Source organism: Acanthochromis polyacanthus, chromosome 12 (assembly GCF_021347895.1).
Source record: "Acanthochromis polyacanthus isolate Apoly-LR-REF ecotype Palm Island chromosome 12, KAUST_Apoly_ChrSc, whole genome shotgun sequence".
Classification (NCBI taxonomy): domain Eukaryota; kingdom Metazoa; phylum Chordata; class Actinopteri; family Pomacentridae; genus Acanthochromis; species Acanthochromis polyacanthus.
In genome coordinates this window covers 40931525-40957772 of record NC_067124.1, presented here as the reverse complement: position 1 = coordinate 40957772, position 26248 = coordinate 40931525, and the positions used below count along the sequence as shown (strand labels likewise).

General features: G+C 41.9%; 1 protein-coding gene and 1 long non-coding RNA gene across 12 annotated transcripts; one reads left to right on the top strand and one right to left on the bottom strand.

The window, feature by feature from the left end:
- Positions 1-4394: 4394 nt before the first annotated feature.
- Positions 4395-24069, bottom strand: tars2 (threonyl-tRNA synthetase 2, mitochondrial). The gene is made up of 18 exons (XM_051957360.1): positions 23893-24069; positions 22532-22701; positions 22324-22438; positions 21274-21395; positions 20656-20764; positions 20426-20487; positions 20155-20233; positions 19461-19607; positions 19270-19368; positions 17820-17989; positions 16284-16446; positions 15944-16081; positions 10402-10479; positions 10072-10172; positions 8261-8362; positions 6058-6130; positions 5873-5987; positions 4395-4600 (listed from the first exon to the last, which is right to left on the bottom strand). The coding sequence occupies exons 1-18, from the start codon at positions 23962-23964 to the stop codon at positions 4458-4460; spliced, it is 2058 nt and encodes a 685-aa protein (XP_051813320.1). The 5' UTR covers positions 23965-24069; the 3' UTR covers positions 4395-4457.
- LOC127536577 (uncharacterized) lies at positions 22683-23409 on the top strand. 11 transcript variants are annotated; one of them, XR_007945632.1, is made up of 4 exons: positions 22683-23013; positions 23048-23149; positions 23184-23251; positions 23286-23404. It is a non-coding gene; the product is annotated as an uncharacterized LOC127536577 (long non-coding RNA). The 11 variants fall into 11 exon arrangements; XR_007945633.1 differs by having other exon boundaries at positions 23116-23217; positions 23286-23409; XR_007945629.1 differs by having other exon boundaries at positions 23082-23217; positions 23286-23409.
- Positions 24070-26248: the final 2179 nt, after the last annotated feature.

Below are 26248 nucleotides of genomic sequence, written 5' to 3'. Positions count from 1 at the left end.
GTCTTTAACCATCCCTGAACAAACATCAGACTCTGAAGGTCTGAACGTTGCTGGAATAATGGATCTGGTTAAAGACTGGGAGCTCTCAGAAGGTCAGCAGAGGGTGATTCCTCACAGAGCTTTTGTTTTCAGCAGATTCTAAAGCTCTGAAAGTTCCAGCAGGTTATTTATACCCAAAGGAAGCAGCTCTATTCTGGGAGTCGTCCTCCATCAGGTTGACAGCTCCATGGTGATACCAGGAACAATGCTGCTTATCTCCAGAGCTGGACTTCCAGGACAACACCAGGATCTGGAACCACACCGTCATGTTCCAGCATTAATAATTTATCTTCTCTGGATGTCTTCATTGTTGTAAAGCTGCTGAGAACTTCTCAGATCTGCTGTCATTGTGTTTCTGTCAGGAGATCGATCCAGGCTGGGATCAGGATGTGGCCTTCACATGGAGACCTCTGCTTCTTCATGTCCATGTTTATACGGTAAATACTGATGCTCCACTGGGTGAGATTAGGCATCAGAAATACTCAGTTAAATTCGGACGACAAACTCTAGATTTTAGTTTGGACACAGAAACTGCAGCGGCTAAGTTCTACCAGTAAAACTACCTGGTTGAGTTCAGGAGTAAAGGTTTGAACATAAAAGCCTTTGGGTTTCGTTTACACGTCTAAAACTGACGGTTGATTTCACGGTTTAATTCATCTAAATCAGTTGGTAATTTTCAACATCAAACTTTCTTGGTTCAGTTTAGACACCAAACGTTCTTTACTTCATTTCAGACATCAGAGTTTCTGAGTTCGGTTTAGACTCCAAAAATACTTTGGTTAAGTTTAGCACCAAGACTACCGGGTTAAGATTAGACTGAAACTACTGAAGTTGGGTTGTTGTTTAAACTTGGTCTTACCTGGTTATGTTTGGCTACAAAAACTCCTTGAGGTAAGTTTAGATCTCAAAACGACTTGGTCACGTTCAGAAAAAACCTACTTGGTTTGGTATAGGCTACAGAACCACGGTTCCAGTTAGGGTTAGGGTTGGGTTTAGGTTTAGGGTTGGAGTTAGGGACCACACACTATTTGGGTCCATGTAGTAAAACTTCGTTTGGCTCTTTGGTTAAACTATAGAACTACTTAGTTTGGTTTCGGCACCAAAGTTTTTTGGTTAAGTTTAGCCATAAACACTACTGGCTTAAAATTAGGGTACAAAACTCTTTCAGTTAATTTTAGGCACCAAAATCTACACGGGTGAAGTTTAGCCACAAAAACTACCTGGTTAGGTTTAGTGACTAAAACTGTTTGGCTACATTTAGGCTAAAAACTCTCTGGTTAGGTTGAAGCTACAAAACTATGCGATTAAGTCAAGGCACTTTAACTACACGGGCTTGGTTTCTACACCATCATCTACTCTGTCCAGATTAGCCAATAAAACTACTTGGTTCATTTTATTCACCAAACCTACTGGGCTGTTTTTAGACACCGAAACTGTTTGGTTACGTTTCAGCATTAAAACTACTTACGTTTGGCCTTAGAACTGCATGATTACTTCAGACGCTAAAACTATCTGGTGAAAACACCAAAACTGATATTCAAGTTGAACCAAAACTTCACAGGTTTAAGTGAGGAACTAAAACCAGCTGGTTCAGTCCAAGCATCAGAACTATAAGTTTAGACACCACAAAGGCACAAAAACTTTGTTGCTAAGGTTACGCTACAAAACTACTTGGATAGATTTAGAAAAGGATCATAGTTTGGATTAAAATACATCCCGTCGCTATGGTTACTGCATATTATGAAGCTCCATTTGGATGAAGGTCACTGGGTTGGAATCAGGTCACTTCCTGTTTTTATTGATCAGAATATTCTCGGGTTAGAGTTCAGGGTCTCTACTGAGTCGCATGTAAAGGACTGGACTGGTTCCATCCAGAACTATGACGACCTTCCTCATGTGCAGATTCAGTAACAGCTGATAGAAACTGTGCAGTGGAGCTCTGATGCACTGAATGATGACAAACCTCAGGATCTGAGAGTGAAAGTTGGATTGGACCAGAATCAGCCTTCAGAGAACCAACGGTGAAGATCCAGAGGTTTGTTCTTCTTCTTACCATCGGTAGAAATAAAAGCTGACTTCATGGGATCAGTTTGTCTGTTAAAAGCTGCTTCAGGCCGTTTTTAAGCCCTCTGGTTCTATTCTTATCTCACTGCTGTAGATCTGAATGAATTCACTTTATTGTCTCATAATAAAAAGCTTTTTTTGTCCACTGGCCTCACAGCAGCCTTCTTTTCTTTGGTTAAGTCCCTTCAGCTAAAAATAACTTCCTCTGAACTCTGGGCGACTCTGAGCTGAATGAAGGATGTGTTTGTGTGGATGGAGGGGGGCTGATAGCGTTATCTGCTGCAGATTGGTGGAGTATTTACGGCCGTTAATGGTGTGTGTCATCGCTACGCAACTACTGGGCAATGTTGGCCGCTGGGACGCGGTTTAACCACAGTTTGGACGAAAGTCAGCAGCAGAAAGAGCCAAGGCCTAAAAACAGAACATCGGACGACTTTAAGACCAATTAACAGGATCCAAACATGTAAATCTGTTTGAAAAAGTCCCAACATGTTCAGAGGCAGCTTCAGTTATAGAAGACCAAGACGAAGACGCAGACAGGAAAGTTGATCCTTTAGTTTAAAAAGAAACGTCACTTTAAGCTGAACATCATTTCCTCCAGTTCACAGCTTCTGGGTTTTTTCTAACATTATTTAAAATGGAGATGAAGGCAGTAAAATGAGCTTTAACAGGACAGAAACTCAGATTCTATTAATTCATTGAACTGATTTAATTTGAAGTGAAAATCTGAAACGAGTTCTGTTTAAATCAGCAGCACAAAGCTCCATCTGTTTTCTGATTTAGTTTCCATTTCTATTTAGATTAACTCCCTGATAAAATCTCCCCGATCATTCTGGAAAAATTCAATCTTTGCAAATAAACTTATTCACCTATCAGCTGAACTTTCCTGTGTTTATTTCAGTATATATCACTAATAAACAAAAATCAGTGTTGATCATAGTTTGTATTTAGCTTTAATTAGCAATGATTAGCTTTCCTAGCATGCTAAGCTAAGATGCTACATATGAGCATCATCCCTGTGGACATGCTAGCTTGCTAATGCTGGCTTTTATTTTATTTTTAAATCAAAAATACAAACCATCTAGTGGGAATTCCAAGTTTCCATTAAATTGGGTTTTATCTATGAATGAAGTCATCAGCAGCACTCCATAAACACAGAGAGGAAGCAGACTGATCTAAACGCTCCTTTGAGCAGCTTTTTGGAAGAAAATAATCCTTTAAACAGGAAGAAACTTCTGGCAGAACCAGGTCCAGGGAGGTCGGGGTGAGGGTGAACATGGGGTTAAAACTGGAGAGACGATAAAACACAAACTAAAGCAGGAAGTTAGCGACGTGCAGCATTAGCATAGAAATGTATGGAGAGGAGCCCAGTGCATCATGGGAAGTTAACCAGCAGGCTCTGGAGGAGAAATGCTGCGTTTTGGAACAATATAAACTTATTTTCCTGCAAAAAACAACAGACAGGATTGAATCTAACATTATGTTTTAGTTTAGTTTTAGAGTTGAAGTTCTGAAGGCTAAAGACGCAAAAAAAGCTCATTAATGAACAACAATCAGGATTAATTAAGAAAACTGGAGTTCAGTTCCCAGGCAGAACTCAGGTTCTTTGAATATTCAGTCATTTCTCTCCAACAAACCTCCAGGATTTTCTGTCCCGTTGTTAAATCTGCACTTTTGAGACTCAGTTTTAGTGAAATGTGTCCTCCATTTAAACCCTCCATCTGTAGAACCAGTCTCACCAAACCTTTACCTGCTTCCAAACAAAACCTTTTCATTGTTTTATTGGGAAACGTCTGTTTTTGTCAACGTCTTTGTTAGAATCAGAGTCGACCTTATTTAAGTTCTCCAGTTTTCTAACCAACTTATCTGCAGAAATACGACATAAACACGTATATAAACTTCATGAGCAGTGACTGGACTCGTTTTTAGTCTAACCTGACCTTTCTTCCTCTCCACCAGGTTTTTCTGTCTGTTTTTGGTCCGTCGAGTCGGTTTATCCTGGACGCCTCCATGTCGCTGTTGTGACTGATGTCTTTTCCATCCTGCTGCCCTCCTTCAATTAAAGAGGAAAAAGCTTCCAATCCTTTTGACCTTTACCTTGACTGGCTGTTTCCACTAAACACACATGAAAACACACAGTCCTGAGCAGCTGCTGCCTATTTTAGTCCGATCCGCTGCCGAACATCGCGACTTCTGGAGGCAGGTTTGGATCTTGAACCAAACTTTAAACGGCCTTAAATCTCTGCTTGGTGCTTCCTAAGATTCATCGATGGATGACAGGACGCTAAACGTGAGGTTTTATAGATTTTTATTGTGTTTTTTGTCAGCGGTCTGTAGATCAAAGAGTTTCCTCATCAGAAGTCTTCGTCGTTGCTCCTGGAGTCTCGTAGCTTCATGAGCTCCTTCAGCACCTCCTCCATCGGCCTCCTGCCCAGCTGCTTCCCTCCTCGACTCCTCACGCTCACTGAGCTGCCGTCACGCTCCTTATCGCCCACAACTGCACCCAGAAACACCAGAAACACCGTCAGCACAACCCAACAGGCTCCATTAAACAGGAACTAGAAAAACTAAACAGTTCTCAGATTTTTAACTTTCCAAGGCCCCTTTAACCAATCGTGTTCAATGCTGGACTTAAATCAGGAAATATGAGCTTCAAGCTGTCAGATTTTATCTAAATAGTTTCATTTTTCATGTCCTGTTGAAAAAACTGCAGAAAATAAAAAGATTGCACTAAAAAATTCTTTAAAATACAAAAAACTCCAAAAAACATAAAATTCTTTGCTTCCACGTGCAGAAAACAGAAAACTATCAGTCAGAAAATGTTAAAAAAAGAAGCAAACAGCTTCAGATTCTCAACTTTCTGATGGTCCTTAAAGGGGAACTTCGTTTTTTTTCAACCTGGGGTCTGTTTTCATGTCATTTCATACAAGTGAGTGATGGAGAAATGAATTTTCAACATAGCTCCAGTATTTAGCCAGGCAGGCAGCTTAGCAGCTCAGCTAGCAGCTCAGCTAGCATAAAGTATGGGGCAGCTGGCCCCCCCACGTCAAAGTCCGCCCTAACGTGCTTTTTTCCCCACACTGACCGGCTCAGATAGTCTCAATGAGTGTCCCACAACATACTAGAGATGAGAAGTGAAGGAAAACCTCCACATTACCTGGCGATCGCTCTTTGTTGTGGTCTGTATCCAAATCTCAGGACACTCGAAAGGAAATCTCGTTCTGAAATCGCGCGAGCTATCGAGCTGCTCTTGAGCTGCTGAGCTGCCTGCCTGGCTAAATACTGGAGCTATGTTGAAAATTCATTTCTCCATCACTCACATGTATGAAATGACATGAAAACAGACCCCAGGTTGAAAAAAACTGAAGTTCCCCTTTAAACATGCAGGAAAATGAATGAAATCTCAGCTTAAAAATGTCTTATTCAAAGTAACTCTGATGATGTGTCCGTTTATTGGGGACAGAAATTATAGTTATTGTTGTTTTTTCTGTTTTTGTTTCTTTACTTCCTCAAAGTTTTAGCTTTGTGCTGCAAATGAGAACCGTTCCTCAGCGAAACCTCCTGCTTTAATGAAGGTTAAATAAATAAAGACGGTTTATTTTGAGAGGATAAAGGTATTTGGAAGGTTAAATATCTCCAGTTTTCTACATATTTAAACGTGTCAGGAGGGTTAAATAACTCCAGCGTTGGTTTTCTGGACATTAATCCTGAATTTAAACAGCTCTGGTATCAGGAGGATTAACCAGAAGCCGTCAGCAGTCGTCCTTACCAAATATGTAGTTGTACTGGGCCAGCTGAGCCCAGCGGATCTTCTTATTTAAGGTGGCTCCGGCGTCGTCGTTCAGGTCCACCATGAAGCCGGCCTCCTGGAACCTCTGCACCACCTTAAAACACAGAGCGGCTCCGTTAGATGACAGCAGATCATTAATCACCAGAAGACAGTCAGAGACCCACCTGTCTGCTGTACGCCTCACTGCTGCCCCCTACAGGGATAACAGAGATCTGAGCAGGAGACAACCACAGGGGCCTGGAGACAAAACACAGTATTACTGCAGCAGTAGTACATCTGTGTACTCTATAGCAGTAGTAGTAGTATTAGTAGCAGTAGAAGTACATCTGTGTACTCTATAGCAGTAGTAGTAGTATTAGTAGCAGTAGTAGTACATCTGTGTACTCTATAGCAGTAGTAGTAGTATTAGTAGCAGTAGTAGTACATCTGTGTACTCTATAGCAGCAGTAGTAGTATTAGTAGCAGTAGTAGTACATCTGTGTACTCTATAGCAGCAGTAGTAGTATTAGTAGCAGTAGAAGTACATCTGTGTACTCTATAGCAGCAGTAGTAGTATTAGTAGCAGTAGAAGTACATCTGTGTACTCTATAGCAGCAGTAGTAGTATTAGTAGCAGTAGAAGTACATCTGTGTACTCTATAGCAGTAGTAGTAGTATTAGTAGCAGTAGAAGTACATCTGTGTACTCTATAGCAGCAGTAGTAGTATTAGTAGCAGTAGAAGTACATCTGTGTACTCTATAGCAGCAGTAGTAGTATTAGTAGCAGTAGTAGTACATCTGTGTACTCTATAGCAGTAGTAGTAGTATTAGTAGCAGTAGAAGTACATCTGTGTACTCTATAGCAGCAGTAGTAGTATTAGTAGCAGTAGAAGTACATCTGTGTACTCTATAGCAGTAGTAGTAGTATTAGTAGCAGTAGTAGTACATCTGTGTACTCTATAGCAGCAGTAGTAGTATTAGTAGCAGTAGAAGTACATCTGTGTACTCTATAGCAGTAGTAGTAGTATTAGTAGCAGTAGAAGTACATCTGTGTACTCTATAGCAGCAGTAGTAGTATTAGTAGCAGTAGAAGTACATCTGTGTACTCTATAGCAGCAGTAGTAGTATTAGTAGCAGTAGCAGTACATCTGTGTACTCTATAGCAGCAGTAGTAGTATTAGTAGCAGTAGCAGTACATCTGTGTACTCTATAGCAGCAGTAGTAGTATTAGTAGCAGTAGTAGTACATCTGTGTACTCTATAGCAGTAGTAGTAGTATTAGTAGCAGTAGCAGTACATCTGTGTACTCTATAGCAGCAGTAGTAGTATTAGTAGCAGTAGCAGTACATCTGTGTACTCTATAGCAGCAGTAGTAGTATTAGTAGCAGTAGCAGTACATCTGTGTACTCTATAGCAGCAGTAGTAGTATTAGTAGCAGTAGCAGTACATCTGTGTACTCTATAGCAGCAGTAGTAGTATTAGTAGCAGTAGCAGTACATCTGTGTACTCTATAGCAGCAGTAGTAGTATTAGTAGCAGTAGTAGTACATCTGTGTACTCTATAGCAGTAGTAGTAGTATTAGTAGCAGTAGAAGTACATCTGTGTACTCTATAGCAGTAGTAGTAGTATTAGTAGCAGTAGCAGTACATCTGTGTACTCTATAGCAGTAGTAGTAGTATTAGTAGCAGTAGAAGTACATCTGTGTACTCTATAGCAGCAGTAGTAGTATTAGTAGCAGTAGTAGTACATCTGTGTACTCTATAGCAGCAGTAGTAGTATTAGTAGCAGTAGCAGTACATCTGTGTACTCTATAGCAGCAGTAGTAGTATTAGTAGCAGTAGTAGTACATCTGTGTACTCTATAGCAGTAGTAGTAGTATTAGTAGCAGTAGCAGTACATCTGTGTACTCTATAGCAGTAGTAGTAGTATTAGTAGCAGTAGAAGTACATCTGTGTACTCTATAGCAGCAGTAGTAGTATTAGTAGCAGTAGTAGTACATCTGTGTACTCTATAGCAGCAGTAGTAGTATTAGTAGCAGTAGCAGTACATCTGTGTACTCTATAGCAGTAGTAGTAGTATTAGTAGCAGTACATCTGTGTACTCTATAGCAGCAGTAGTAGTATTAGTAGCAGTAGTAGTACATCTGTGTACTCTATAGCAGTAGTAGTAGTATTAGTAGCAGTAGCAGTACATCTGTGTACTCTATAGCAGTAGTAGTAGTATTAGTAGCAGTACATCTGTGTACTCTATAGCAGCAGTAGTAGTATTAGTAGCAGTAGTAGTACATCTGTGTACTCTATAGCAGTAGTAGTAGTATTAGTAGCAGTAGCAGTACATCTGTGTACTCTATAGCAGCAGTAGTAGTATTAGTAGCAGTAGCAGTACTGTACCATCTCCCTCCGCAGTTCTCTGCCAGGATAGCGATCATCCTCTCCACTGATCCTAGAACAGCTCTGTGGATCATCACTGGACGGCGCAGAACTCCATCAGACCTGGAAGGAAAACAGGAACCTCATTACTAATGATAATAATAATAATAAGGATAATAGTATCAGCATTATTATTATTATTATAAATATTATTGTTGTTGTTTAGCTGCATGATTTACCTGAAATCATTAAAAACACACATTTATAAACAGGAAATAACTTTACTGTTAATGAAAAACACACAAAAATAAACAAAAAGTCACATTTCTGTGATTCACATTTATTTATTTTAACCTTATTTTCTGTTAATTTGTTTCTCTTTTATCATTTATTTATTTATTTGCATACTGATATTATTATTAATCATAATAATTCTGAGATTCAGATTTTTTACTCTATTTTTTCCTCATTTACCTCTTTTTTACATAATAAGAATAATTTTAGTGTTTTTCTGGTTTTCTCCTCCTCGTTCTTTTTCTCTCTCAGATTTGGTATTTCTGCTTCTTTCCTTATTTTCTCTGTTGTTGTTGTTGAACTCTATTCTATTTATTGAATTCTATTATTCCTACGTGTTTATTCCTGAATAAAGTTATTCTTGTTGGAATATTTAGTGTTTTTAAAAATAAAGTTTTTCTTGTTTAAATATTTTCTGGTTTCTTTACTGGACATCTTTGGAGTTTATATTTTAATGAATATTTTCTGGTAAACCAGAGGAAAGTGATCCACAGTTTTCATTATTAAAACGTCTGCTTGTCTTTAAACAGATTTCATTTCTTGGATCTAAACTGAATTTCTCTGAAAATGCTCTAAAATCCAAATATTTGACCTTTTCTCTCTGAAAACAACTTCATTGCTGTGTCTGAAATCGCACACTAACGTACTACTCATACTAAGTGTGACGTCAAAATAAGTATGTAGTGCGTTCACATTGGATAGTATGAATAGATTGAGTACGTGACAAATACCCGGATGTATACTATTTCTGGAAAAATTTTAAGTATGTGCGGTGACCACACTAGTCATACTCAACCGCCCCATAATGCTTTGTGAGCTATCCACCGAAATGCAAGCCTCCACGGGATATGTGGCCGGACCGGGGCGATTTTTATTTTATTTTATGTGGTTAAGTAGTCATCCTAATCACCCCACAGATTTGAGAAATAGGCGTTTTCTGACCAACGTTTTAAATTTGTCAGACGCCTCACAACGTGCTACTGAATGCTAGCAGCTAGTCTGGCCTCTCTGACTTTATCTCCAAAGCCTCTAACATGTGCTGTCCCTCTGATGTCCTCATTCCTGATCCTATCCATCCTGGTCACTCCCAAAGAGAACCTCAGCATCTTCAGTTCTGCTACCTCCAGCTCTGCCTCCTGTCTTTTCCTCAGGGACACTGTCTCCAGACCAAACAACATGGCTGGTCTCACCACAGTTTTGTAAACCTTTCCTTTCATTTTAGCTGAAACTCTTCTATCACACATCACACCTGACACTTTTCTCCAACCGTTCCAGCCTGCCTGTACACGCTTCTTCACCTCTTTTCCACACTCTCCATTGCTCTGGACTGTTGACCCTAAGTACTTAAAATCCTCCACCTTCTTGATCTCTTCTCCCTGTAACCTCACTCTTCCACTTGGGTCCCTCTCATTCACACACAGATACTCCGTCTTGTTGCGGCTAACCTTCATTCCTCTCCTTTCCAGGGCAAACCTCCACACCTCTCGCTTCTAGATTTAGATTTAATCTAATTTAAATGAAGTCCAGCAGCCACTCACCCGACGTACTGAAGCTGGAACCGGATGGGCAGCTGGAAGTCCAGCTGGATGGTGGCGCACTGGTGCTGCCGGCCGAGAGCATCTCTGATCTGGACGTCGATCTGAGGAGACCAAACCACAAGTAACTGGAGATAAATGTAGACCAAACCAGACCAGTTAGTGTCATCTAATGGTTTCAGTGGATTCAGGAGCAGCTGACTGAACTAATATCTAGCTAAGCTAACTAATATCTGGCTGCAGTGTGTCCAAAGAACTCCTTTAATTACAATGGAGGACTCCAGATGTTTCCAGATGTGATAAACTTTATTTGAACGTTGACCCTGAACCCACCTTTGGTCCGTAGAAAGCTCCGTCTCCAGGGTTCAGCTCCCAGCGTTCTCCAAACTGCTGCAGACCTCGTTCCAGCTGCTGCTCAGCAACACAACAGGAGGGAGTAATCAGAGTACAACAAAGTACACTAAAGTACACAACAGGAGGGAGTAATCAGAGTACAACAAAGTACACTAAAGTACACAACAGGAGGGAGTAATCAGAGTACAACAAAGTACACTACAGTACACAACAGGAGGGAGTAATCAGAGTACAACAAAGTACACTACAGTCCATTCCAGCTCCATAAAGTTCATCTCCAATAATGACATCATTTAAAGGTAGAATAGATGGTGTTTTATTGTCGTTATAATATATGTAAGGTCATGAATAACCAGCAGCTCTCTGATGGAAAATTGTTCATTTCCCTCTAAATCATTTGTGAAAAGTTTGAATAACCCAACTTTATCTAATTCTGTACAAATTTTTGTCATTTTTTGGTCTCGTTTTTGTCAGTCTAATTTGTGGTGTTTCATGTCTTGCTTCTGTCACTTTGTCCTGTTTTTTGCCCTTTTGTGTCATTTTTTTGGTCGAGACACTGAATTCAGTTCAACAGAAAACTGGATTTTCAACATGGATGTCGGTGACAGCTCAGTAAAGTGATAAACGGTGTCAATCTGGTCACACACGGTGTGATTCTGGTCACACACGGTGTGATTCTGGTCACACACGGTGTGATTCTGGTCACACACGGTGTCATTCTGGTCACACACGGTGTCATTCTGGTCACAAACGGTGTGATTCTGGTCACAAACGGTGTGATTCTGGTCACACACGGTGTGATTCTGGTCACACACGGTGTCATTCTGGTCACACACGGTGTGATTCTGGTCACAACGGTGTCATTCTGGTCACAAACGGTGTCATTCTGGTCACACACGGTGTCATTCTGGTCACACACGGTGTCATTCTGGTCACACACGGTGTCATTCTGGTCACACACGGTGTGATTCTGGTCACAAACGGTGTCATTCTGGTCACACACGGTGTCATTCTGGTCACAAACGGTGTGATTCTGGTCACACACGGTGTCATTCTGGTCACACACGGTGTCATTCTGGTCACACACGGTGTCATTCTGGTCACACACGGTGTCATTCTGGTCACACACGGTGTGATTCTGGTCACACACGGTGTGATTCTGGTCACACACGGTGTCATTCTGGTCACACACGGTGTCATTCTGGTCACACACGGTGTGATTCTGGTCACACACGGTGTCATTCTGGTCACACACGGTGTCATTCTGGTCACACACGGTGTCATTCTGGTCACACACGGTGTGATTCTGGTCACACACGGTGTCATTCTGGTCACACACGGTGTCATTCTGGTCACACACGGTGTGATTCTGGTCACACACGGTGTCATTCTGGTCACACACGGTGTCATTCTGGTCACACACGGTGTCATTCTGGTCACAAACGGTGTCATTCTGGTCACAAACGGTGTCATTCTGGTCACACACGGTGTCATTCTGGTCACACACGGTGTCATTCTGGTCACAAACGGTGTCATTCTGGTCACAAACGGTGTCATTCTGGTCACACACGGTGTCATTCTGGTCACACACGGTGTCATTCTGGTCACACACGGTGTCATTCTGGTCACACACGGTGTCATTCTGGTCACAAACGGTGTCATTCTGGTCACAAACGGTGTCATTCTGGTCACACACGGTGTCATTCTGGTCACACACGGTGTCATTCTGGTCACACACGGTGTCATTCTGGTCACACACGGTGTCATTCTGGTCACAAACGGTGTCATTCTGGTCACACACGGTGTCATTCTGGTCACACACGGTGTGATTCTGGTCACAAACGGTGTCATTCTGGTCAGACACGGTGTCATTCTGGTCAGACACGGTGTCATTCTGGTCAGACACGGTGTCATTCTGGTCAGACACGGTGTCATTCTGGTCACAAACGGTGTCATTCTGGTCACACACGGTGTCATTCTGGTCACAAACGGTGTCATTCTGGTCACACACGGTGTCATTCTGGTCACACACGGTGTCATTCTGGTCACACACGGTGTCATTCTGGTCACAAACGGTGTCATTCTGGTCACACACGGTGTGATTCTGGTCACACACGGTGTCATTCTGGTCACACACGGTGTCATTCTGGTCACAAACGGTGTCATTCTGGTCACACACGGTGTCATTCTGGTCACACACGGTGTCATTCTGGTCACACACGGTGTCATTCTGGTCACACACGGTGTCATTCTGGTCACACACGGTGTCATTCTGGTCACACACGGTGTCATTCTGGTCACACACGGTGTCATTCTGGTCACAAACGGTGTCATTCTGGTCACACACGGTGTCATTCTGGTCACACACGGTGTCATTCTGGTCACACACGGTGTCATTCTGGTCACACACGGTGTGATTCTGGTCACACACGGTGTCATTCTGGTCACACACGGTGTCATTCTGGTCACAAACGGTGTCATTCTGGTCACACACGGTGTCATTCTGGTCACACACGGTGTCATTCTGGTCACACACGGTGTCATTCTGGTCACACACGGTGTCATTCTGGTCACAAACGGTGTCATTCTGGTCACACACGGTGTCATTCTGGTCACACACGGTGTCATTCTGGTCACAAACGGTGTCATTCTGGTCAGACACGGTGTCATTCTGGTCACACACGGTGTGATTCTGGTCACACACGGTGTCATTCTGGTCACACACGGTGTCATTCTGGTCACACACGGTGTCATTCTGGTCCCACACGGTGTCATTCTGGTCACAAACGGTGTCATTCTGGTCACACACGGTGTCATTCTGGTCACAAACGGTGTCATTCTGGTCACACACGGTGTCATTCTGGTCACACACGGTGTCATTCTGGTCACACACGGTGTGATTCTGGTCACACACGGTGTGATTCTGGTCACACACGGTGTCATTCTGGTCACACACGGTGTCATTCTGGTCACACACGGTGTGATTCTGGTCACACACGGTGTCATTCTGGTCACACACGGTGTCATTCTGGTCACACACGGTGTCATTCTGGTCACACACGGTGTGATTCTGGTCACACACGGTGTCATTCTGGTCACACACGGTGTCATTCTGGTCACACACGGTGTCATTCTGGTCACACACGGTGTCATTCTGGTCACACACGGTGTCATTCTGGTCACACACGGTGTCATTCTGGTCACACACGGTGTCATTCTGGTCACACACGGTGTCATTCTGGTCAGACACGGTGTCATTCTGGTCACACACGGTGTCATTCTGGTCACACACGGTGTCATTCTGGTCATAAACGGTGTCATTTCTGGTCACACACGGTGTGATTCTGGTCACACACGGTGTCATTCTGGTCATAAACGGTGTCATTCTGGTCACACACGGTGTCATTCTGGTCACACACGGTGTCATTCTGGTCACACACGGTGTCATTCTGGTCACACACGGTGTCATTCTGGTCACACACGGTGTCATTCTGGTCACACACGGTGTCATTCTGGTCACACACGGTGTCATTCTGGTCATAAACGGTGTCATTCTGGTCACACACGGTGTCATTCTGGTCACACACGGTGTCATTCTGGTCACACACGGTGTCATTCTGGTCACACACGGTGTCATTCTGGTCATAAACGGTGTCATTCTGGTCACACACGGTGTCATTCTGGTCACACACGGTGTCATTCTGGTCACACACGGTGTCATTCTGGTCACACACGGTGTCATTCTGGTCACACACGGTGTCATTCTGGTCACACACGGTGTCATTCTGGTCTCACACGGTGTCATTCTGGTCTCACACGGTGTGATTCTGGTCACAAACGGTGTCATTCTGGTCACACACGGTGTCATTCTGGTCACACACGGTGTCATTCTGGTCACACACGGTGTCATTCTGGTCACACACGGTGTCATTCTGGTCACACACGGTGTCATTCTGGTCACACACGGTGTCATTCTGGTCACACACGGTGTCATTCTGGTCACAAACGGTGTCATTCTGGTCACACACGGTGTCATTCTGGTCACACACGGTGTCATTCTGGTCACACACGGTGTCATTCTGGTCACACACGGTGTCATTCTGGTCACACACGGTGTCATTCTGGTCACAAACGGTGTCATTCTGGTCACACACGGTGTCATTCTGGTCACACACGGTGTCATTCTGGTCACACACGGTGTCATTCTGGTCACACACGGTGTCATTCTGGTCACAAACGGTGTCATTCTGGTCACACACGGTGTCATTCTGGTCACAAACGGTGTCATTCTGGTCAGACACGGTGTCATTCTGGTCAGACACGGTGTCATTCTGGTCACACACGGTGTCATTCTGGTCACACACGGTGTCATTCTGGTCACACACGGTGTCATTCTGGTCCCACACGGTGTCATTCTGGTCACAAACGGTGTCATTCTGGTCACAAACGGTGTCATTCTGGTCACACACGGTGTCATTCTGGTCACAAACGGTGTCATTCTGGTCACACACGGTGTGATTCTGGTCACACACGGTGTGATTCTGGTCACACACGGTGTCATTCTGGTCACACACGGTGTCATTCTGGTCACACACGGTGTCATTCTGGTCACACACGGTGTCATTCTGGTCACACACGGTGTCATTCTGGTCACACACGGTGTCATTCTGGTCACACACGGTGTCATTCTGGTCAGACACGGTGTCATTCTGGTCAGACACGGTGTCATTCTGGTCACACACGGTGTCATTCTGGTCATAAACGGTGTCATTCTGGTCACACACGGTGTGATTCTGGTCACACACGGTGTCATTCTGGTCATAAACGGTGTCATTCTGGTCACACACGGTGTCATTCTGGTCACACACGGTGTCATTCTGGTCACACACGGTGTCATTCTGGTCACACACGGTGTCATTCTGGTCACACACGGTGTCATTCTGGTCACACACGGTGTCATTCTGGTCACAAACGGTGTCATTCTGGTCACACACGGTGTCATTCTGGTCACACACGGTGTCATTCAGGTCAGACACGGTGTCATTCTGGTCACACACGGTGTCATTCTGGTCACAAACGGTGTCATTCTGGTCACACACGGTGTCATTCTGGTCACACACGGTGTCATTCTGGTCACACACGGTGTCATTCTGGTCACACACGGTGTCATTCTGGTCACACACGGTGTCATTCTGGTCACACACGGTGTCATTCTGGTCTCACACGGTGTCATTCTGGTCTCACACGGTGTGATTCTGGTCACACACGGTGTCATTCTGGTCACACACGGTGTCATTCTGGTCACACACGGTGTCATTCTGGTCACACACGGTGTCATTCTGGTCACACACGGTGTCATTCTGGTCACACACGGTGTCATTCTGGTCACACACGGTGTCATTCTGGTCACACACGGTGTCATTCTGGTCATACACGGTGTCATTCTGCTGACAGTTTGGGTTTTTCCGGCCGCTGCTAACAGTGGGACTTTGTTCAGCGTCCAGGTGATGAAGACGTTTACCTGTTCAGCATCGTCCCACTGTTCCGGCTCTCCCAGGCAGGGCGTCGGCCGGGTGGACAGCAGGCAGTGGAAGGAAAACCCAAACACCCGATAAACGCTCCGGGTAAACTCCAGACACGACACGATCTCCTGCTCCAGCTGTGGAGACGTCAGAGGACAGGGTTAAAGTCTGCATTCTGGGAGCTGTTCAGACATCATGTGGCAGCGTCGGACAGCTGGAACCTCAGGACGACACAAACGGCTTCATTCATTCCTGGAATCTCGTCTTTCTGCTGCCGTCTGATTTCAACACCAGTCCCTTCAGTTAAAGCACCTTCACAAACACAGCGTGGTGGTCTACCTGCTCAGGTGTGCAGAAGATGTGAGCGTCGTCCTGACAGAACCTGCGAACTCGAGTCAGACCTCCCAGAGCTCCGGACAGTTCGTTCCGATGCAGAGCCCCGAAGTCGGCCCATCGCAGAGGAAGCTCCCTCCATGAGCGAACCCTCTGCTCAAACATCACGCTGAAGATCAGAAGACAGATTTAATCAGAAGAATTTAATCAGTCTGAACGCAAAACATCTTTAAAGAAAACCTCCAAATGACACCATTTATCAGGCAGAAACTATATATTTGTCAGATTTTCAGACGGTCCTTGAACGCCTCGTCTGAAGGCAGGTCGATGCGTTTAAAGACCTCCTGAAGTCTGAACAGAAACACCAGACGTGTTTTTACTGGATTTATTTCATGTAAACGGTGTATTTTCAGTGAGATCTGTGGAATAAAGTGATGAAATATCACAAATTTAAGCATAAATCTGCTTAATTTAACAAAAACAACAGCAGGTCACAGATGAGCTGCTGGAAAGTTAAAAATCTGACAATTTTCTGGTTTTAGGGTTTCTGACTGTTGGAGTTGTTCTGTAAAAACGAGCTGTTTAACCCATTATTATTATTGTTATTATTAATATTATTATTATTGGTTAATGACTGTTTCTGACTGTTGGAGTTGTTCTGTAAAAACGAGCTGTTTAACCCATTATTATTATTGTTATTATTAATATTATTATTATTGGGTAATAACGCTTTCTGACTGATGGAGTCATTCTGTAAAAACGAGCTGTTTAACCTGGCAGCAGGTTCTGCTGTTATCATCAGTTAATATCTGGTTTCTGTATGAACGTGTTTAGCGTGTCTAGCGTGTGTTTAGCATGTGTAGTGTGTGTCTAGCATGTTTAGCGTGTGTCTAGCGTGTCTCTAGCGTGTTTAGCATGTGTTTAGCATGTTTAGTGTGTGTCTAGCGTGTGACTAGCGTGTCTAGCGTGTGTCTAGCGTGTGTCTAGCGTGTGTCTAGCGTGTGTCCAGCGTGTGTCTAGCGTGTGTCTAGCATGTCTCTAGCGTGTTTAGCGTGTCTAGCATGTGTTTAGCATGTTTAGCGTGTGTCTAGCGTGTGACTAGCGTGTGTTTAGCGTGTGTCCAGCGTGTGTCTAGCGTGTGTTTAGCGTGTTTAGCGTGTCTAGCATGTGCTTAGCATGTTTAGTGTGTGTCTAGCGTGTGTTTAGCATGTTTAGCGTGTGTCTAGCGTGTGACTAGCGTGTGTTTAGCGTGTGTCCAGCGTGTGTCTAGCGTGTGTTTAGCGTGTTTAGCGTGTCTAGCATGTGTTTAGCATGTTTAGTGTGTGTCTAGCGTGTGTTTAGCATGTTTAGCGTGTGTCTAGCGTGTGACTAGCGTGTGTTTAGCGTGTGTCCAGCGTGTGTCTCGCGTGTGTTTAGCGTGTCTAGCATGTGTTTAGCATGTTTAGTGTGTGTCTAGCGTGTGTCTAGCGTGTGACTAGCGTGTTTAGCGTGTGTCCAGCGTGTGTTTAGCGTGTGTCTAGCGTGTGTCTAGCGTGTTCTTACCAGTGGGCGGGGCAGTTCATGGGCTTCAGGGCGTAGCGCTGCGACCCCTCCGTCGTCACGGTGAACATGTTCTGGCTGTAGTGCTCCCAGTGACCCGAGCGTTCCCATAATGCCGTGCTGTAGAGCGTCGGGGTCACGACCTCGCTGAAGCCTCGCCGCCGGTACTCGCTCTGCAAGAGGAAGGAAGTCAGACCTCCACAATAAGAGCGTCAACTGGAAGAACATCCTGACAGGAACACGTGTGCTCAGGATCAACACGCGTGTTCATGTTTTCACGTCTTAACATTTTATCCTGCTCATAAAGAATCTATTCACACACTGCCGGGAGAACGATTCAGCTGCTCTAAAATAAATATAAAGCAATAAAACACAGGAACTTCCAGCAGGAAATACATGAAAAGATGATTTTAACGGAACAAAGAAGTTTCACCTGCAGGGAAATAAACGCTTTTATTCAATTAAGTTCACAAAGAAAGAAAACTGCTTTTGAAATACAGAATCAGACGCTTTATCCTGGATTTATGAGGTTTCTTCTAACATTCACACCTTCACCATCAACAGAACCTTCAGCTCACATAAACAGAAACACACAGCAGCATATTACTGACATGAAGAAGAATAAAACCGTCTGCAAACAGGACAAATTAAATATTTATTATTTACTGAAGATGCTGGGCAGCACAAAACTATAAACCTAAAAATAAGGAGAAAAAACCAAAGACCAAAATAATGTTTAAACTAAATGTGTTCATAACAGATTATTATATTATCTGATCCTTAACCGCTTTCTGGAGCTTTAGTGTTTATTCTAACTCATTTCTTATGATCTTTCTGGTTGTTTTTCTGCAGGGAAACAAACTGAGTTTTTCAATAAAGTTAAAGAAAAAAGGTGTAAAACTATTCACATCACTTATTAAGCCTGAAAACAGGATTTAGGAATTAATTCTTTATATTATTTAATCAAACTTTAAATAAACTTCTCCAACCCACAGAACCATAGATCAAAAAATAAAGAAAATCTAAGAATTTATTTTAAAAATTATATGTAAAAACAAAAACGATTGTCTGCAAACAAGAAGATAAATGCAGAAAAACTTTGGGCTGCACAAAACTAGAAATTATTAATATTGTAAAAAAGGCAGAAATTATGAGGAGACTGAAATAATGTTTTTTCTTTATGAAAGAATGAATCGCTTTAAAACAAGAATTGTGATCTGCTTAGAAAATAAAATCCTGTCTTTAAAAAGGTGAAGAATTCCTCATCAGTGATCATTTATTTTAAATCTCGTTTAAACCTTCAGCCTTTCCTTAATATTCAAACATCTGTTTGTGTCTCGACATAAAAATAAAATGCAACCGACAGAAATCTGCTCATATTTATAACAGAAAAAAAGCCAGAATCAGAATTCACTGCTTTTAGTTTGAAATCAGTTTTAATAAAGAATCAAACCTTAATAAAGTCGGTCAGCGTGTTGTAGATGTGAGCTCCTTTCGGCAGGAAGAAGCAGCTTCCTGGACTGACGTCGTTAAAGAAGAACAGCTCCTGGTCCTGAGGATCAATAAAACCTGATTAATGAGGTGTATACTATGTGTTATTTATAATAAAATGATAAAACCGCTGACAGGAAAGCTGGATCTCACCGTCCCGATGCGTCGGTGGTCCCTCCTCCTCGCCTCCTCCTGCTCCTTCTCCCACTCCTGAACCTCCTTCTCACCTGGAAACGCCACACCTGAGAGCCGAGTCAGACCCGAGGACGCCGTCTGATTGGACAGAGTCACCGAGGAGAGCTGGACCACACACAAGAAGAAGAAGTGGAGGAAATGATTACAGCAGAAAACGCCGAGACTTTTAGAGATACTTTAGCCTCATTTACAAAAACCTTCCTGACAGAACGGATGAACTTTATCAGGTTTATTTTCTCATTAAATCAACACCATGTGAGGAACGAATAAGATAAAAACGTCAAAGTCTGTCTCTGATTTTTCTTCACGTCACTGATTGTTGTTCAAAGTTCAATGTGAGAAAAAACCTGAAGAATGACGCGGAAATATCTGGAAAATATCTGACATCTGAGGCTAAAATTTCACACAAACCGTCCTGAAAATCCAGATTTGATGCTGGAAAAGCTTCTGATTAATCAAACAAAGCAGAGCAGAATCCATCAAAGACTAAGAGAACGTTCTTCTATAATCTCTGCAAGTTCAGACTTTAAGCTGATCGCCACACAAATATTCAACATTCCAGATTCTGGATCAGGGAGAGAGAAACTTTCAGGTTTTTATCCTTCATTCATGAGGCGCTGACAGAAAACAACAGAAAGAGAATAAGACTGACCTGCAGCATCCTGAACACCTGGAGGACTCCTGTGTGGGGGAGGAGGGGGCCGCTGGAGACCCCCACACCGTCTCCACACCTGGACAGGAAATAAGAATAAACATTATACCTGAAAACACCTGGACAGGAAATAAGAATGATTTATTACACACCAGGACAGAATCCAACAGCTGAAGCTTTAGTGCTTCTCAGCAGGAGAGAGTTAAACAGGTTTATATTAAACCACTCAGTTATTATACATATTCTATTATCTGTGATTAATACTCTTTACCTGTAGACGGTAACAGAATCCTTCATCTGCTCCTCAATAAGCTGCAGCCTCAGATCACTGCTCTGGAAGAAAATAAATTAAATAGGAAAACACACAGAACCACTCTGACTGTGTTTTAATGAAATATGATTGTGTTCTGGAGAAATTCAACACTTCTACCCCCAGTCAGCTGCTTCCATCTACCACTGCTGTCACTATTTAATGATCTGAAGGATCTCAGCTTCACTGACCTGGAAGAGCTGCTGGACTTCTTCTCTGTTCAGCTCCAGACTGAATAACGGAAGTTTGAGAGCTGCTGCCTCCTGACATCTGAGCTCCACCTCCCTCAGAGACACCTCCCTGTAGATAATAAAGAACAACACGTTCATAAAATACATGTGAGCACCGCTTATTATTATTAATAAATAATGATAAATATATGGTTAGGCTTAATAATGAGGAAATAATGAGTTAAATATGCAATAATGACTTAATGAGGCAATAATGAGTTTATAATGAGGTAATAATGAGGCAATAATGAGGTAATAATGAATCAATAATGAGGTAATAATGAGGTAATAATGAATCAATAATGAGGTAATAATGAGGCAATAATGAGGCAATAATGAGGTAATAATGAGGCAATAATGAGGTAATAATGAATCAATAATGAGTTTATAATGAGGTAATAATGAATCAATAATGAGGTAATAATGAGGCAATAATGAGGTAATAATGAATCAATAATGAGTTTATAATGAGGTAATAATGAATCAATAATGAGGTAATAACTGTCCCATCTGACATAAAATGAGTCCGACAGACTTTAAACTTCCCCCCCGTTCATACTGATGTGGGGAACGTCTGACCTGTTCTCCAGCTGATGGTCACAGAACAATCCCAGTTCTGTCGTTCCTTCTCTGCAGACTTCCGCTCCAAACATCTTCTCCAAAACTCCACCCAGAACACACGCTGCTGTCCTCCATGCTGTCTGCAGAACACCAACTCCTTATTAATCTCTGAACTGTCTGAGGAACATCACAGACTGTCGATCTCCTTATTTAGCTCCTCGTTCGTCCCCATGCTGCCTGAGGAACCATCAGACTTCACAGCAATCTCTCCTCATTTCACTGCTTTAAGTCTCTGAACTTCCTCAGATTTTTATTCTATAAAATACGGACAAAGATTTAGATTCACAAACCAAATGAAACCCTTCCAGCAGCTTCTTAGAAACTGAGGCTTTCTAGGGAACTGTTAAAGATAAAAACCTGAACTTTGATTTTATTTCTCTTCACTGATTCAGAAAAGACAAAATAAAATCATCTGAGATCATGATTGAGTTGAAATATTAAAAAAACTGTAAACTGTCATAAAGACACGTCTTTGGACACATTAACAAACAATAAAGAATAATATTTTAGAGATAAAATCCTGAACTAAACTAAAATAAAGAAGTTATTTTTACTGACAGGTTGGAGACCAAAAACTAAAACACCGGAGGACAGAACTACAAACAGTAATTATTTTTTGTAATTTAGGAATATTTTGTAGTTTCAAGGATTTGAAAACTCCAGAACTCTTTATTTAGATTCATACTGGGAATTTATGAAAATCTAAGAAAGAACAAACGCTGTGATCCAGAGTCTAAAACGTTGATTTTATTAATCCATCCTCCACGTGATGCTGCAGTCTGATCCAGGTCACATCTTCTAAATGTGTTCTGCAGCGAACACAGAACCAGATCAGAATATCTGGCAGAAACGTTCAGCAAAAGAACTGTTTAAAGAGATGAAAAAACTGTGCATGTGAATGAAAAGGTCAGGAAATAAAAGATGAACACAGATAAAGAGGACGTCACATTTATTTCAGAGGAGATGTAAACATCCAGCTGTGTTTATTATTGTTGTTGTTGTGTTTACCTGTTTTCCCTCCACTGTGTCAAAGCCCAGCAGCTGCAGTTCACAGTCGTCCTCCAGGGGGCGTCCCAGCTCCCACAACTGCCCGTTGACTTTACTGACCAGAGCTCCTTTAACCCTGCAGGAACATACAGACATTAATAACAATAATAAAACATTAAACCCTCACAGTTCCTCACTAACATTAAAATAATCATCTGAGTGTTTTTACCGAAGGTTCTGAGCTACAACCAGCGGCGTCGTCACTCCAGATGTTCCTCTAAACGTCCGTCCGTCACTCAGATCGATCCTCACCGGCTTCTCTGCAGACATCTGCTTCTGGACTCGCTTCTCCCTCAGAGACTCAAAGAGTCGCAGCCGCTCAGATGAACCCGGAGACAGCTGGAGGTCAGAAGAAAGAGTTAAAATCTGAGACCTGGAGGTCAGAAGAAAGAGTTAAAATCAGAGACCTGGAGGTCAGAAGAAAGAGTTAAAATCAGAGATCTGGAGGTCAGAAGAAAGAGTTAAAATCAGAGACCTGGAGGTCAGAAGAAAGAGTTAAAATCAGAGACCTGGAGGTCAGAAGAAAGAGTTAAAATCTGAGACCTGGAGGTCAGAAGAAAGAGTTAAAATCAGATATCTGGAGGTCAGAAGAAAGAGTTAAAATCAGAGATCTGGAGGTCAGAAGAAAGAGTTAAAATCAGAGACCTGGAGGTCAGAAAAAAGAGTTAAAATCTGAGACCTGGAGGTCAGAAGAAAGAGTTAAAATCAGAGACCTGGAGGTCAGAGGAAAGAGTTAAAATCAGAGACCTGGAGGTCAGAAGAAAGAGTTAAAATCAGAGACCTGGAGGTCAGAAGAAAGAGTTAAAATCAGAGACCTGGAGGTCAGAGGAAAGAGTTAAAATCAGAGACCTGGAGGTCAGAGGAAAGAGTTAAAATCAGAGATCTGGAGGTCAGAGGAAAGAGTTAAAATCAGAGACCTGGAGGTCAGAGGAAAGAGCCAGTGGAAACCTGAAGGAAGACTGTTGGACCCCAGAAGGACTGATGTGGAGGAAAATAAAGAGTCTGATTAACTCCTTCATGAACCTCTAACGTGATGTTTTACTGTCTTCAAGTCATTTCCAGCCAGAAGAAACTGAAGGTGACGTGGACATGAATAAAGCTGGGTTTATGTTACATTTAAGTGTAATAAGCATGTTAGTTCACCATAAAGTTTATCTACTGGATGCTGCTGTAACGTCCATGAGACACATTTTATGTTTTAACTGAATAAAAATCCAAAATAAAACCATCACTAACATCTCTAACTCCATGTCTTACTGGGTTTATCTCTTTTTCTGTCATTTTCAGCCAGAATTAATCTGGAAATCAGATAAATACTCTCTTTAAATTAATAACTTTGAGCTCAACTGAATAAAATAATAAAACAAGCCGTAGTTTTCAAAATAAAAGCATAAAAATGGTTCAAGAAAAAAAACAAGTTAAATGAGTAAAAGTACTAAAACAGCAGCTTCAGGTCACACACAAACACACTGAGCTAGCGGCTAACGTTAGCATCACTGACAGTTCCGGGTTCTTAACACGCCTGCGCACCTTGCTGTACCTCCGGAGCGCGCGGACCGTCGGCCGACAGGTAAGCAGCCGGACGAACTGCATCACCGCCATCACACCTGGCTACAAACACGCGCTCGTGTCCAAATGCCCCACATATCTGCCCCCTGCCCCGCGAGCTGCCATCACACCGGAAACTCGCACGCCGGCGGAGGTGACGTCGGAGGGGCGACAAGCTGTGACGCGGCTCCGGAGTAGCGGCGTGCGCGCTCCAGACTGCGTCAGCGCCAGAGCGCACCTCGGTAACAAGCTGCGGACATGCGCAGTGAGGGCAGGCTTTAAAAACAGCAGAAGAGGAAATTCTTTCTGTCCTTTCAGCCACAAACCAGCAGAAAATGTTCACAGATTCCAGTTAATTCACTGAAAGGCTGACAGACAGAATTCTGATGTTTCCTGTGAATAAATAAAATACTTTACATGTTTTATTAAAGTGTGTGATTTGAGCTCTGGTTCCACAAACTGTTCAGAATTAAAAGAACAAACTCAACCACAATAACTTAAAACTGTCCCTTTTTCTGGAAACTTCTTCAAAATCTGTTAAAAACTGTCCTTAATGCCTCGAACTTTTCCAAAAATGTCTAAAAAATCAAATCAAATCCAAACTGTATTCACAATCTTTCTGAAAATAGTTTAAAAACACACAAAACTTTCCGAAATGTTTCAGGAAATGCCCAATGTTACACCAAACTAAATTCAGTTAAAAACTGCTCGCTCATAAAACAAATCTTTCCAAAAGCTCTTGAAACCGATCCAAAATTAGTGAAAAACCGTCCCTAATGACATGAAACTCTCCAAAATGTCCTGAAACTTTAACCGAGTTCAAATCGTCCCTAAACACTCAAGTCTATACAAGATGTCTTAAAACCAAAATAAGTTTCCAACTGCTCCTAATGACATGAAACTTCACAAAACGACTCAGAAACCAGCCAAGATGTCCTATAACTTGTAGAAAAAAAGCTAAAAGCAGCAGCTTATGATGTGAAACTGGCCCAAAATAAGTTAAAAATGGTCCCTAATAAGAGAAAACTTTAAAAAAAATGTACCTGGAAGTGTTCAAAACATCTTGAAACTCAGCGAAAATAAGCTGAAAACTGTCCCGAACGACATAAATATTTCCAAAACTCCTCAAGTATCTTAAAATTTGGGCTAAAAAATAATATGAAACTGTGTAAAATGATTGAAAATGGGTTTAAAATGAGTTTAAAACTGTCCCTACTCACTGAAACTAAATGAAGTGACTCAGAAATGGACAGACGACTTCTCGTCATTTAAACGTAAATAGCTCCAGATTATTAACCAGCTGAAGGTTAAATAATAAAAGCATCTTAATTCTGATGTTCTGGCTGTAGAAATATAAAAACAGGACAAACCCTGCAGAGGTTTACTGATGAAAGTGATTAATCATTTTAAAACTAATCTGTAGAAGAAGTGAACAGAAAATCTACTTTATTTTCTAATTAAACTTTGTGAAATGTTTTTAAATGATTACACTAATCTATTTTTGAAGCCATGATCTCTAGTTGAGCAGAACTGACTCTGGTTTCATCATTTAATAAAAAACAAACCAGCAGCTCACATGATGGAGGCTGGATGTAGTACCACAGATCAGCCACTGAGGGGCGCTGCAGCACCAACAGAGAACATGAACTGCACCTCCTCACAGGAGAAGAAACGAAACCAGAGATTCAGCTTTAAAACGTCACAACCCACCGGATTTACTTAAATTTAAACTGTTTTATAACCAGGATTTAAACATTTAACAGCTGCAGAGATTTATTTATTATCTGGAATCAGTTTGATTGATTAATCAGTTTGATTATTGATTGATCAGTTTGACTGGTAAAAATCTGCATCTTCTTAAATCTAAATATTTTCTATTTTTTCCCCTCTTTGGACATTAAAGTGAATATCTGTAGGGAACACAAATTGATTGTTTTTATTGAGAAATCATTTTTAAATCATCGAATCGATGCTGAAATGAATCATGAATAACAGATTTAGATTTCTTTGTCCAAACAGCCAAAACTAGTTAAATCAGAAATAAAAATCTGTTTAATAAGAAACTAATTAGTGTTGCTTTGTTTGTTCTTTAGTAAAAGATTAAAGATAAATGTAACAAAAAACTGCATTGGTTGAAAATATTACAGCAAAATGACTAAAAAAAAGGCATAATATAAATAACTTAAAAATGATACTGGAGCTGCTGTCAACTCTTAATTTAACCATTTTAATGATGGATTCAGGTTTTATTTGTTGTTTCTTTGCTTCTGTAGGACAGTAAATTGTTTTTTTTTGGAGGAAAAAAGCCACTGATTGACATTTTTAACTAATTTATGAA

Bases quoted from the DNA above. Each gene is read 5' to 3' on its own strand.
- tars2 (XM_051957360.1), bottom strand. From the start codon at position 23,964: ATGGCGGTGATGCAGTTCGTCCGGCTGCTTACCTGTCGGCCGACGGTC. The intron at 20,488-20,655 runs GTCAGTGAAGCT...ATTTTCTTCCAG, and splicing joins AAGTCCAGCAGCTCTTCCAG to AGCAGTGATCTGAGGCTGCA. The intron at 16,447-17,819 runs GTAAGAACACGC...TCTGATCTTCAG, and splicing joins ATGAACTGCCCCGCCCACTG to CGTGATGTTTGAGCAGAGGG.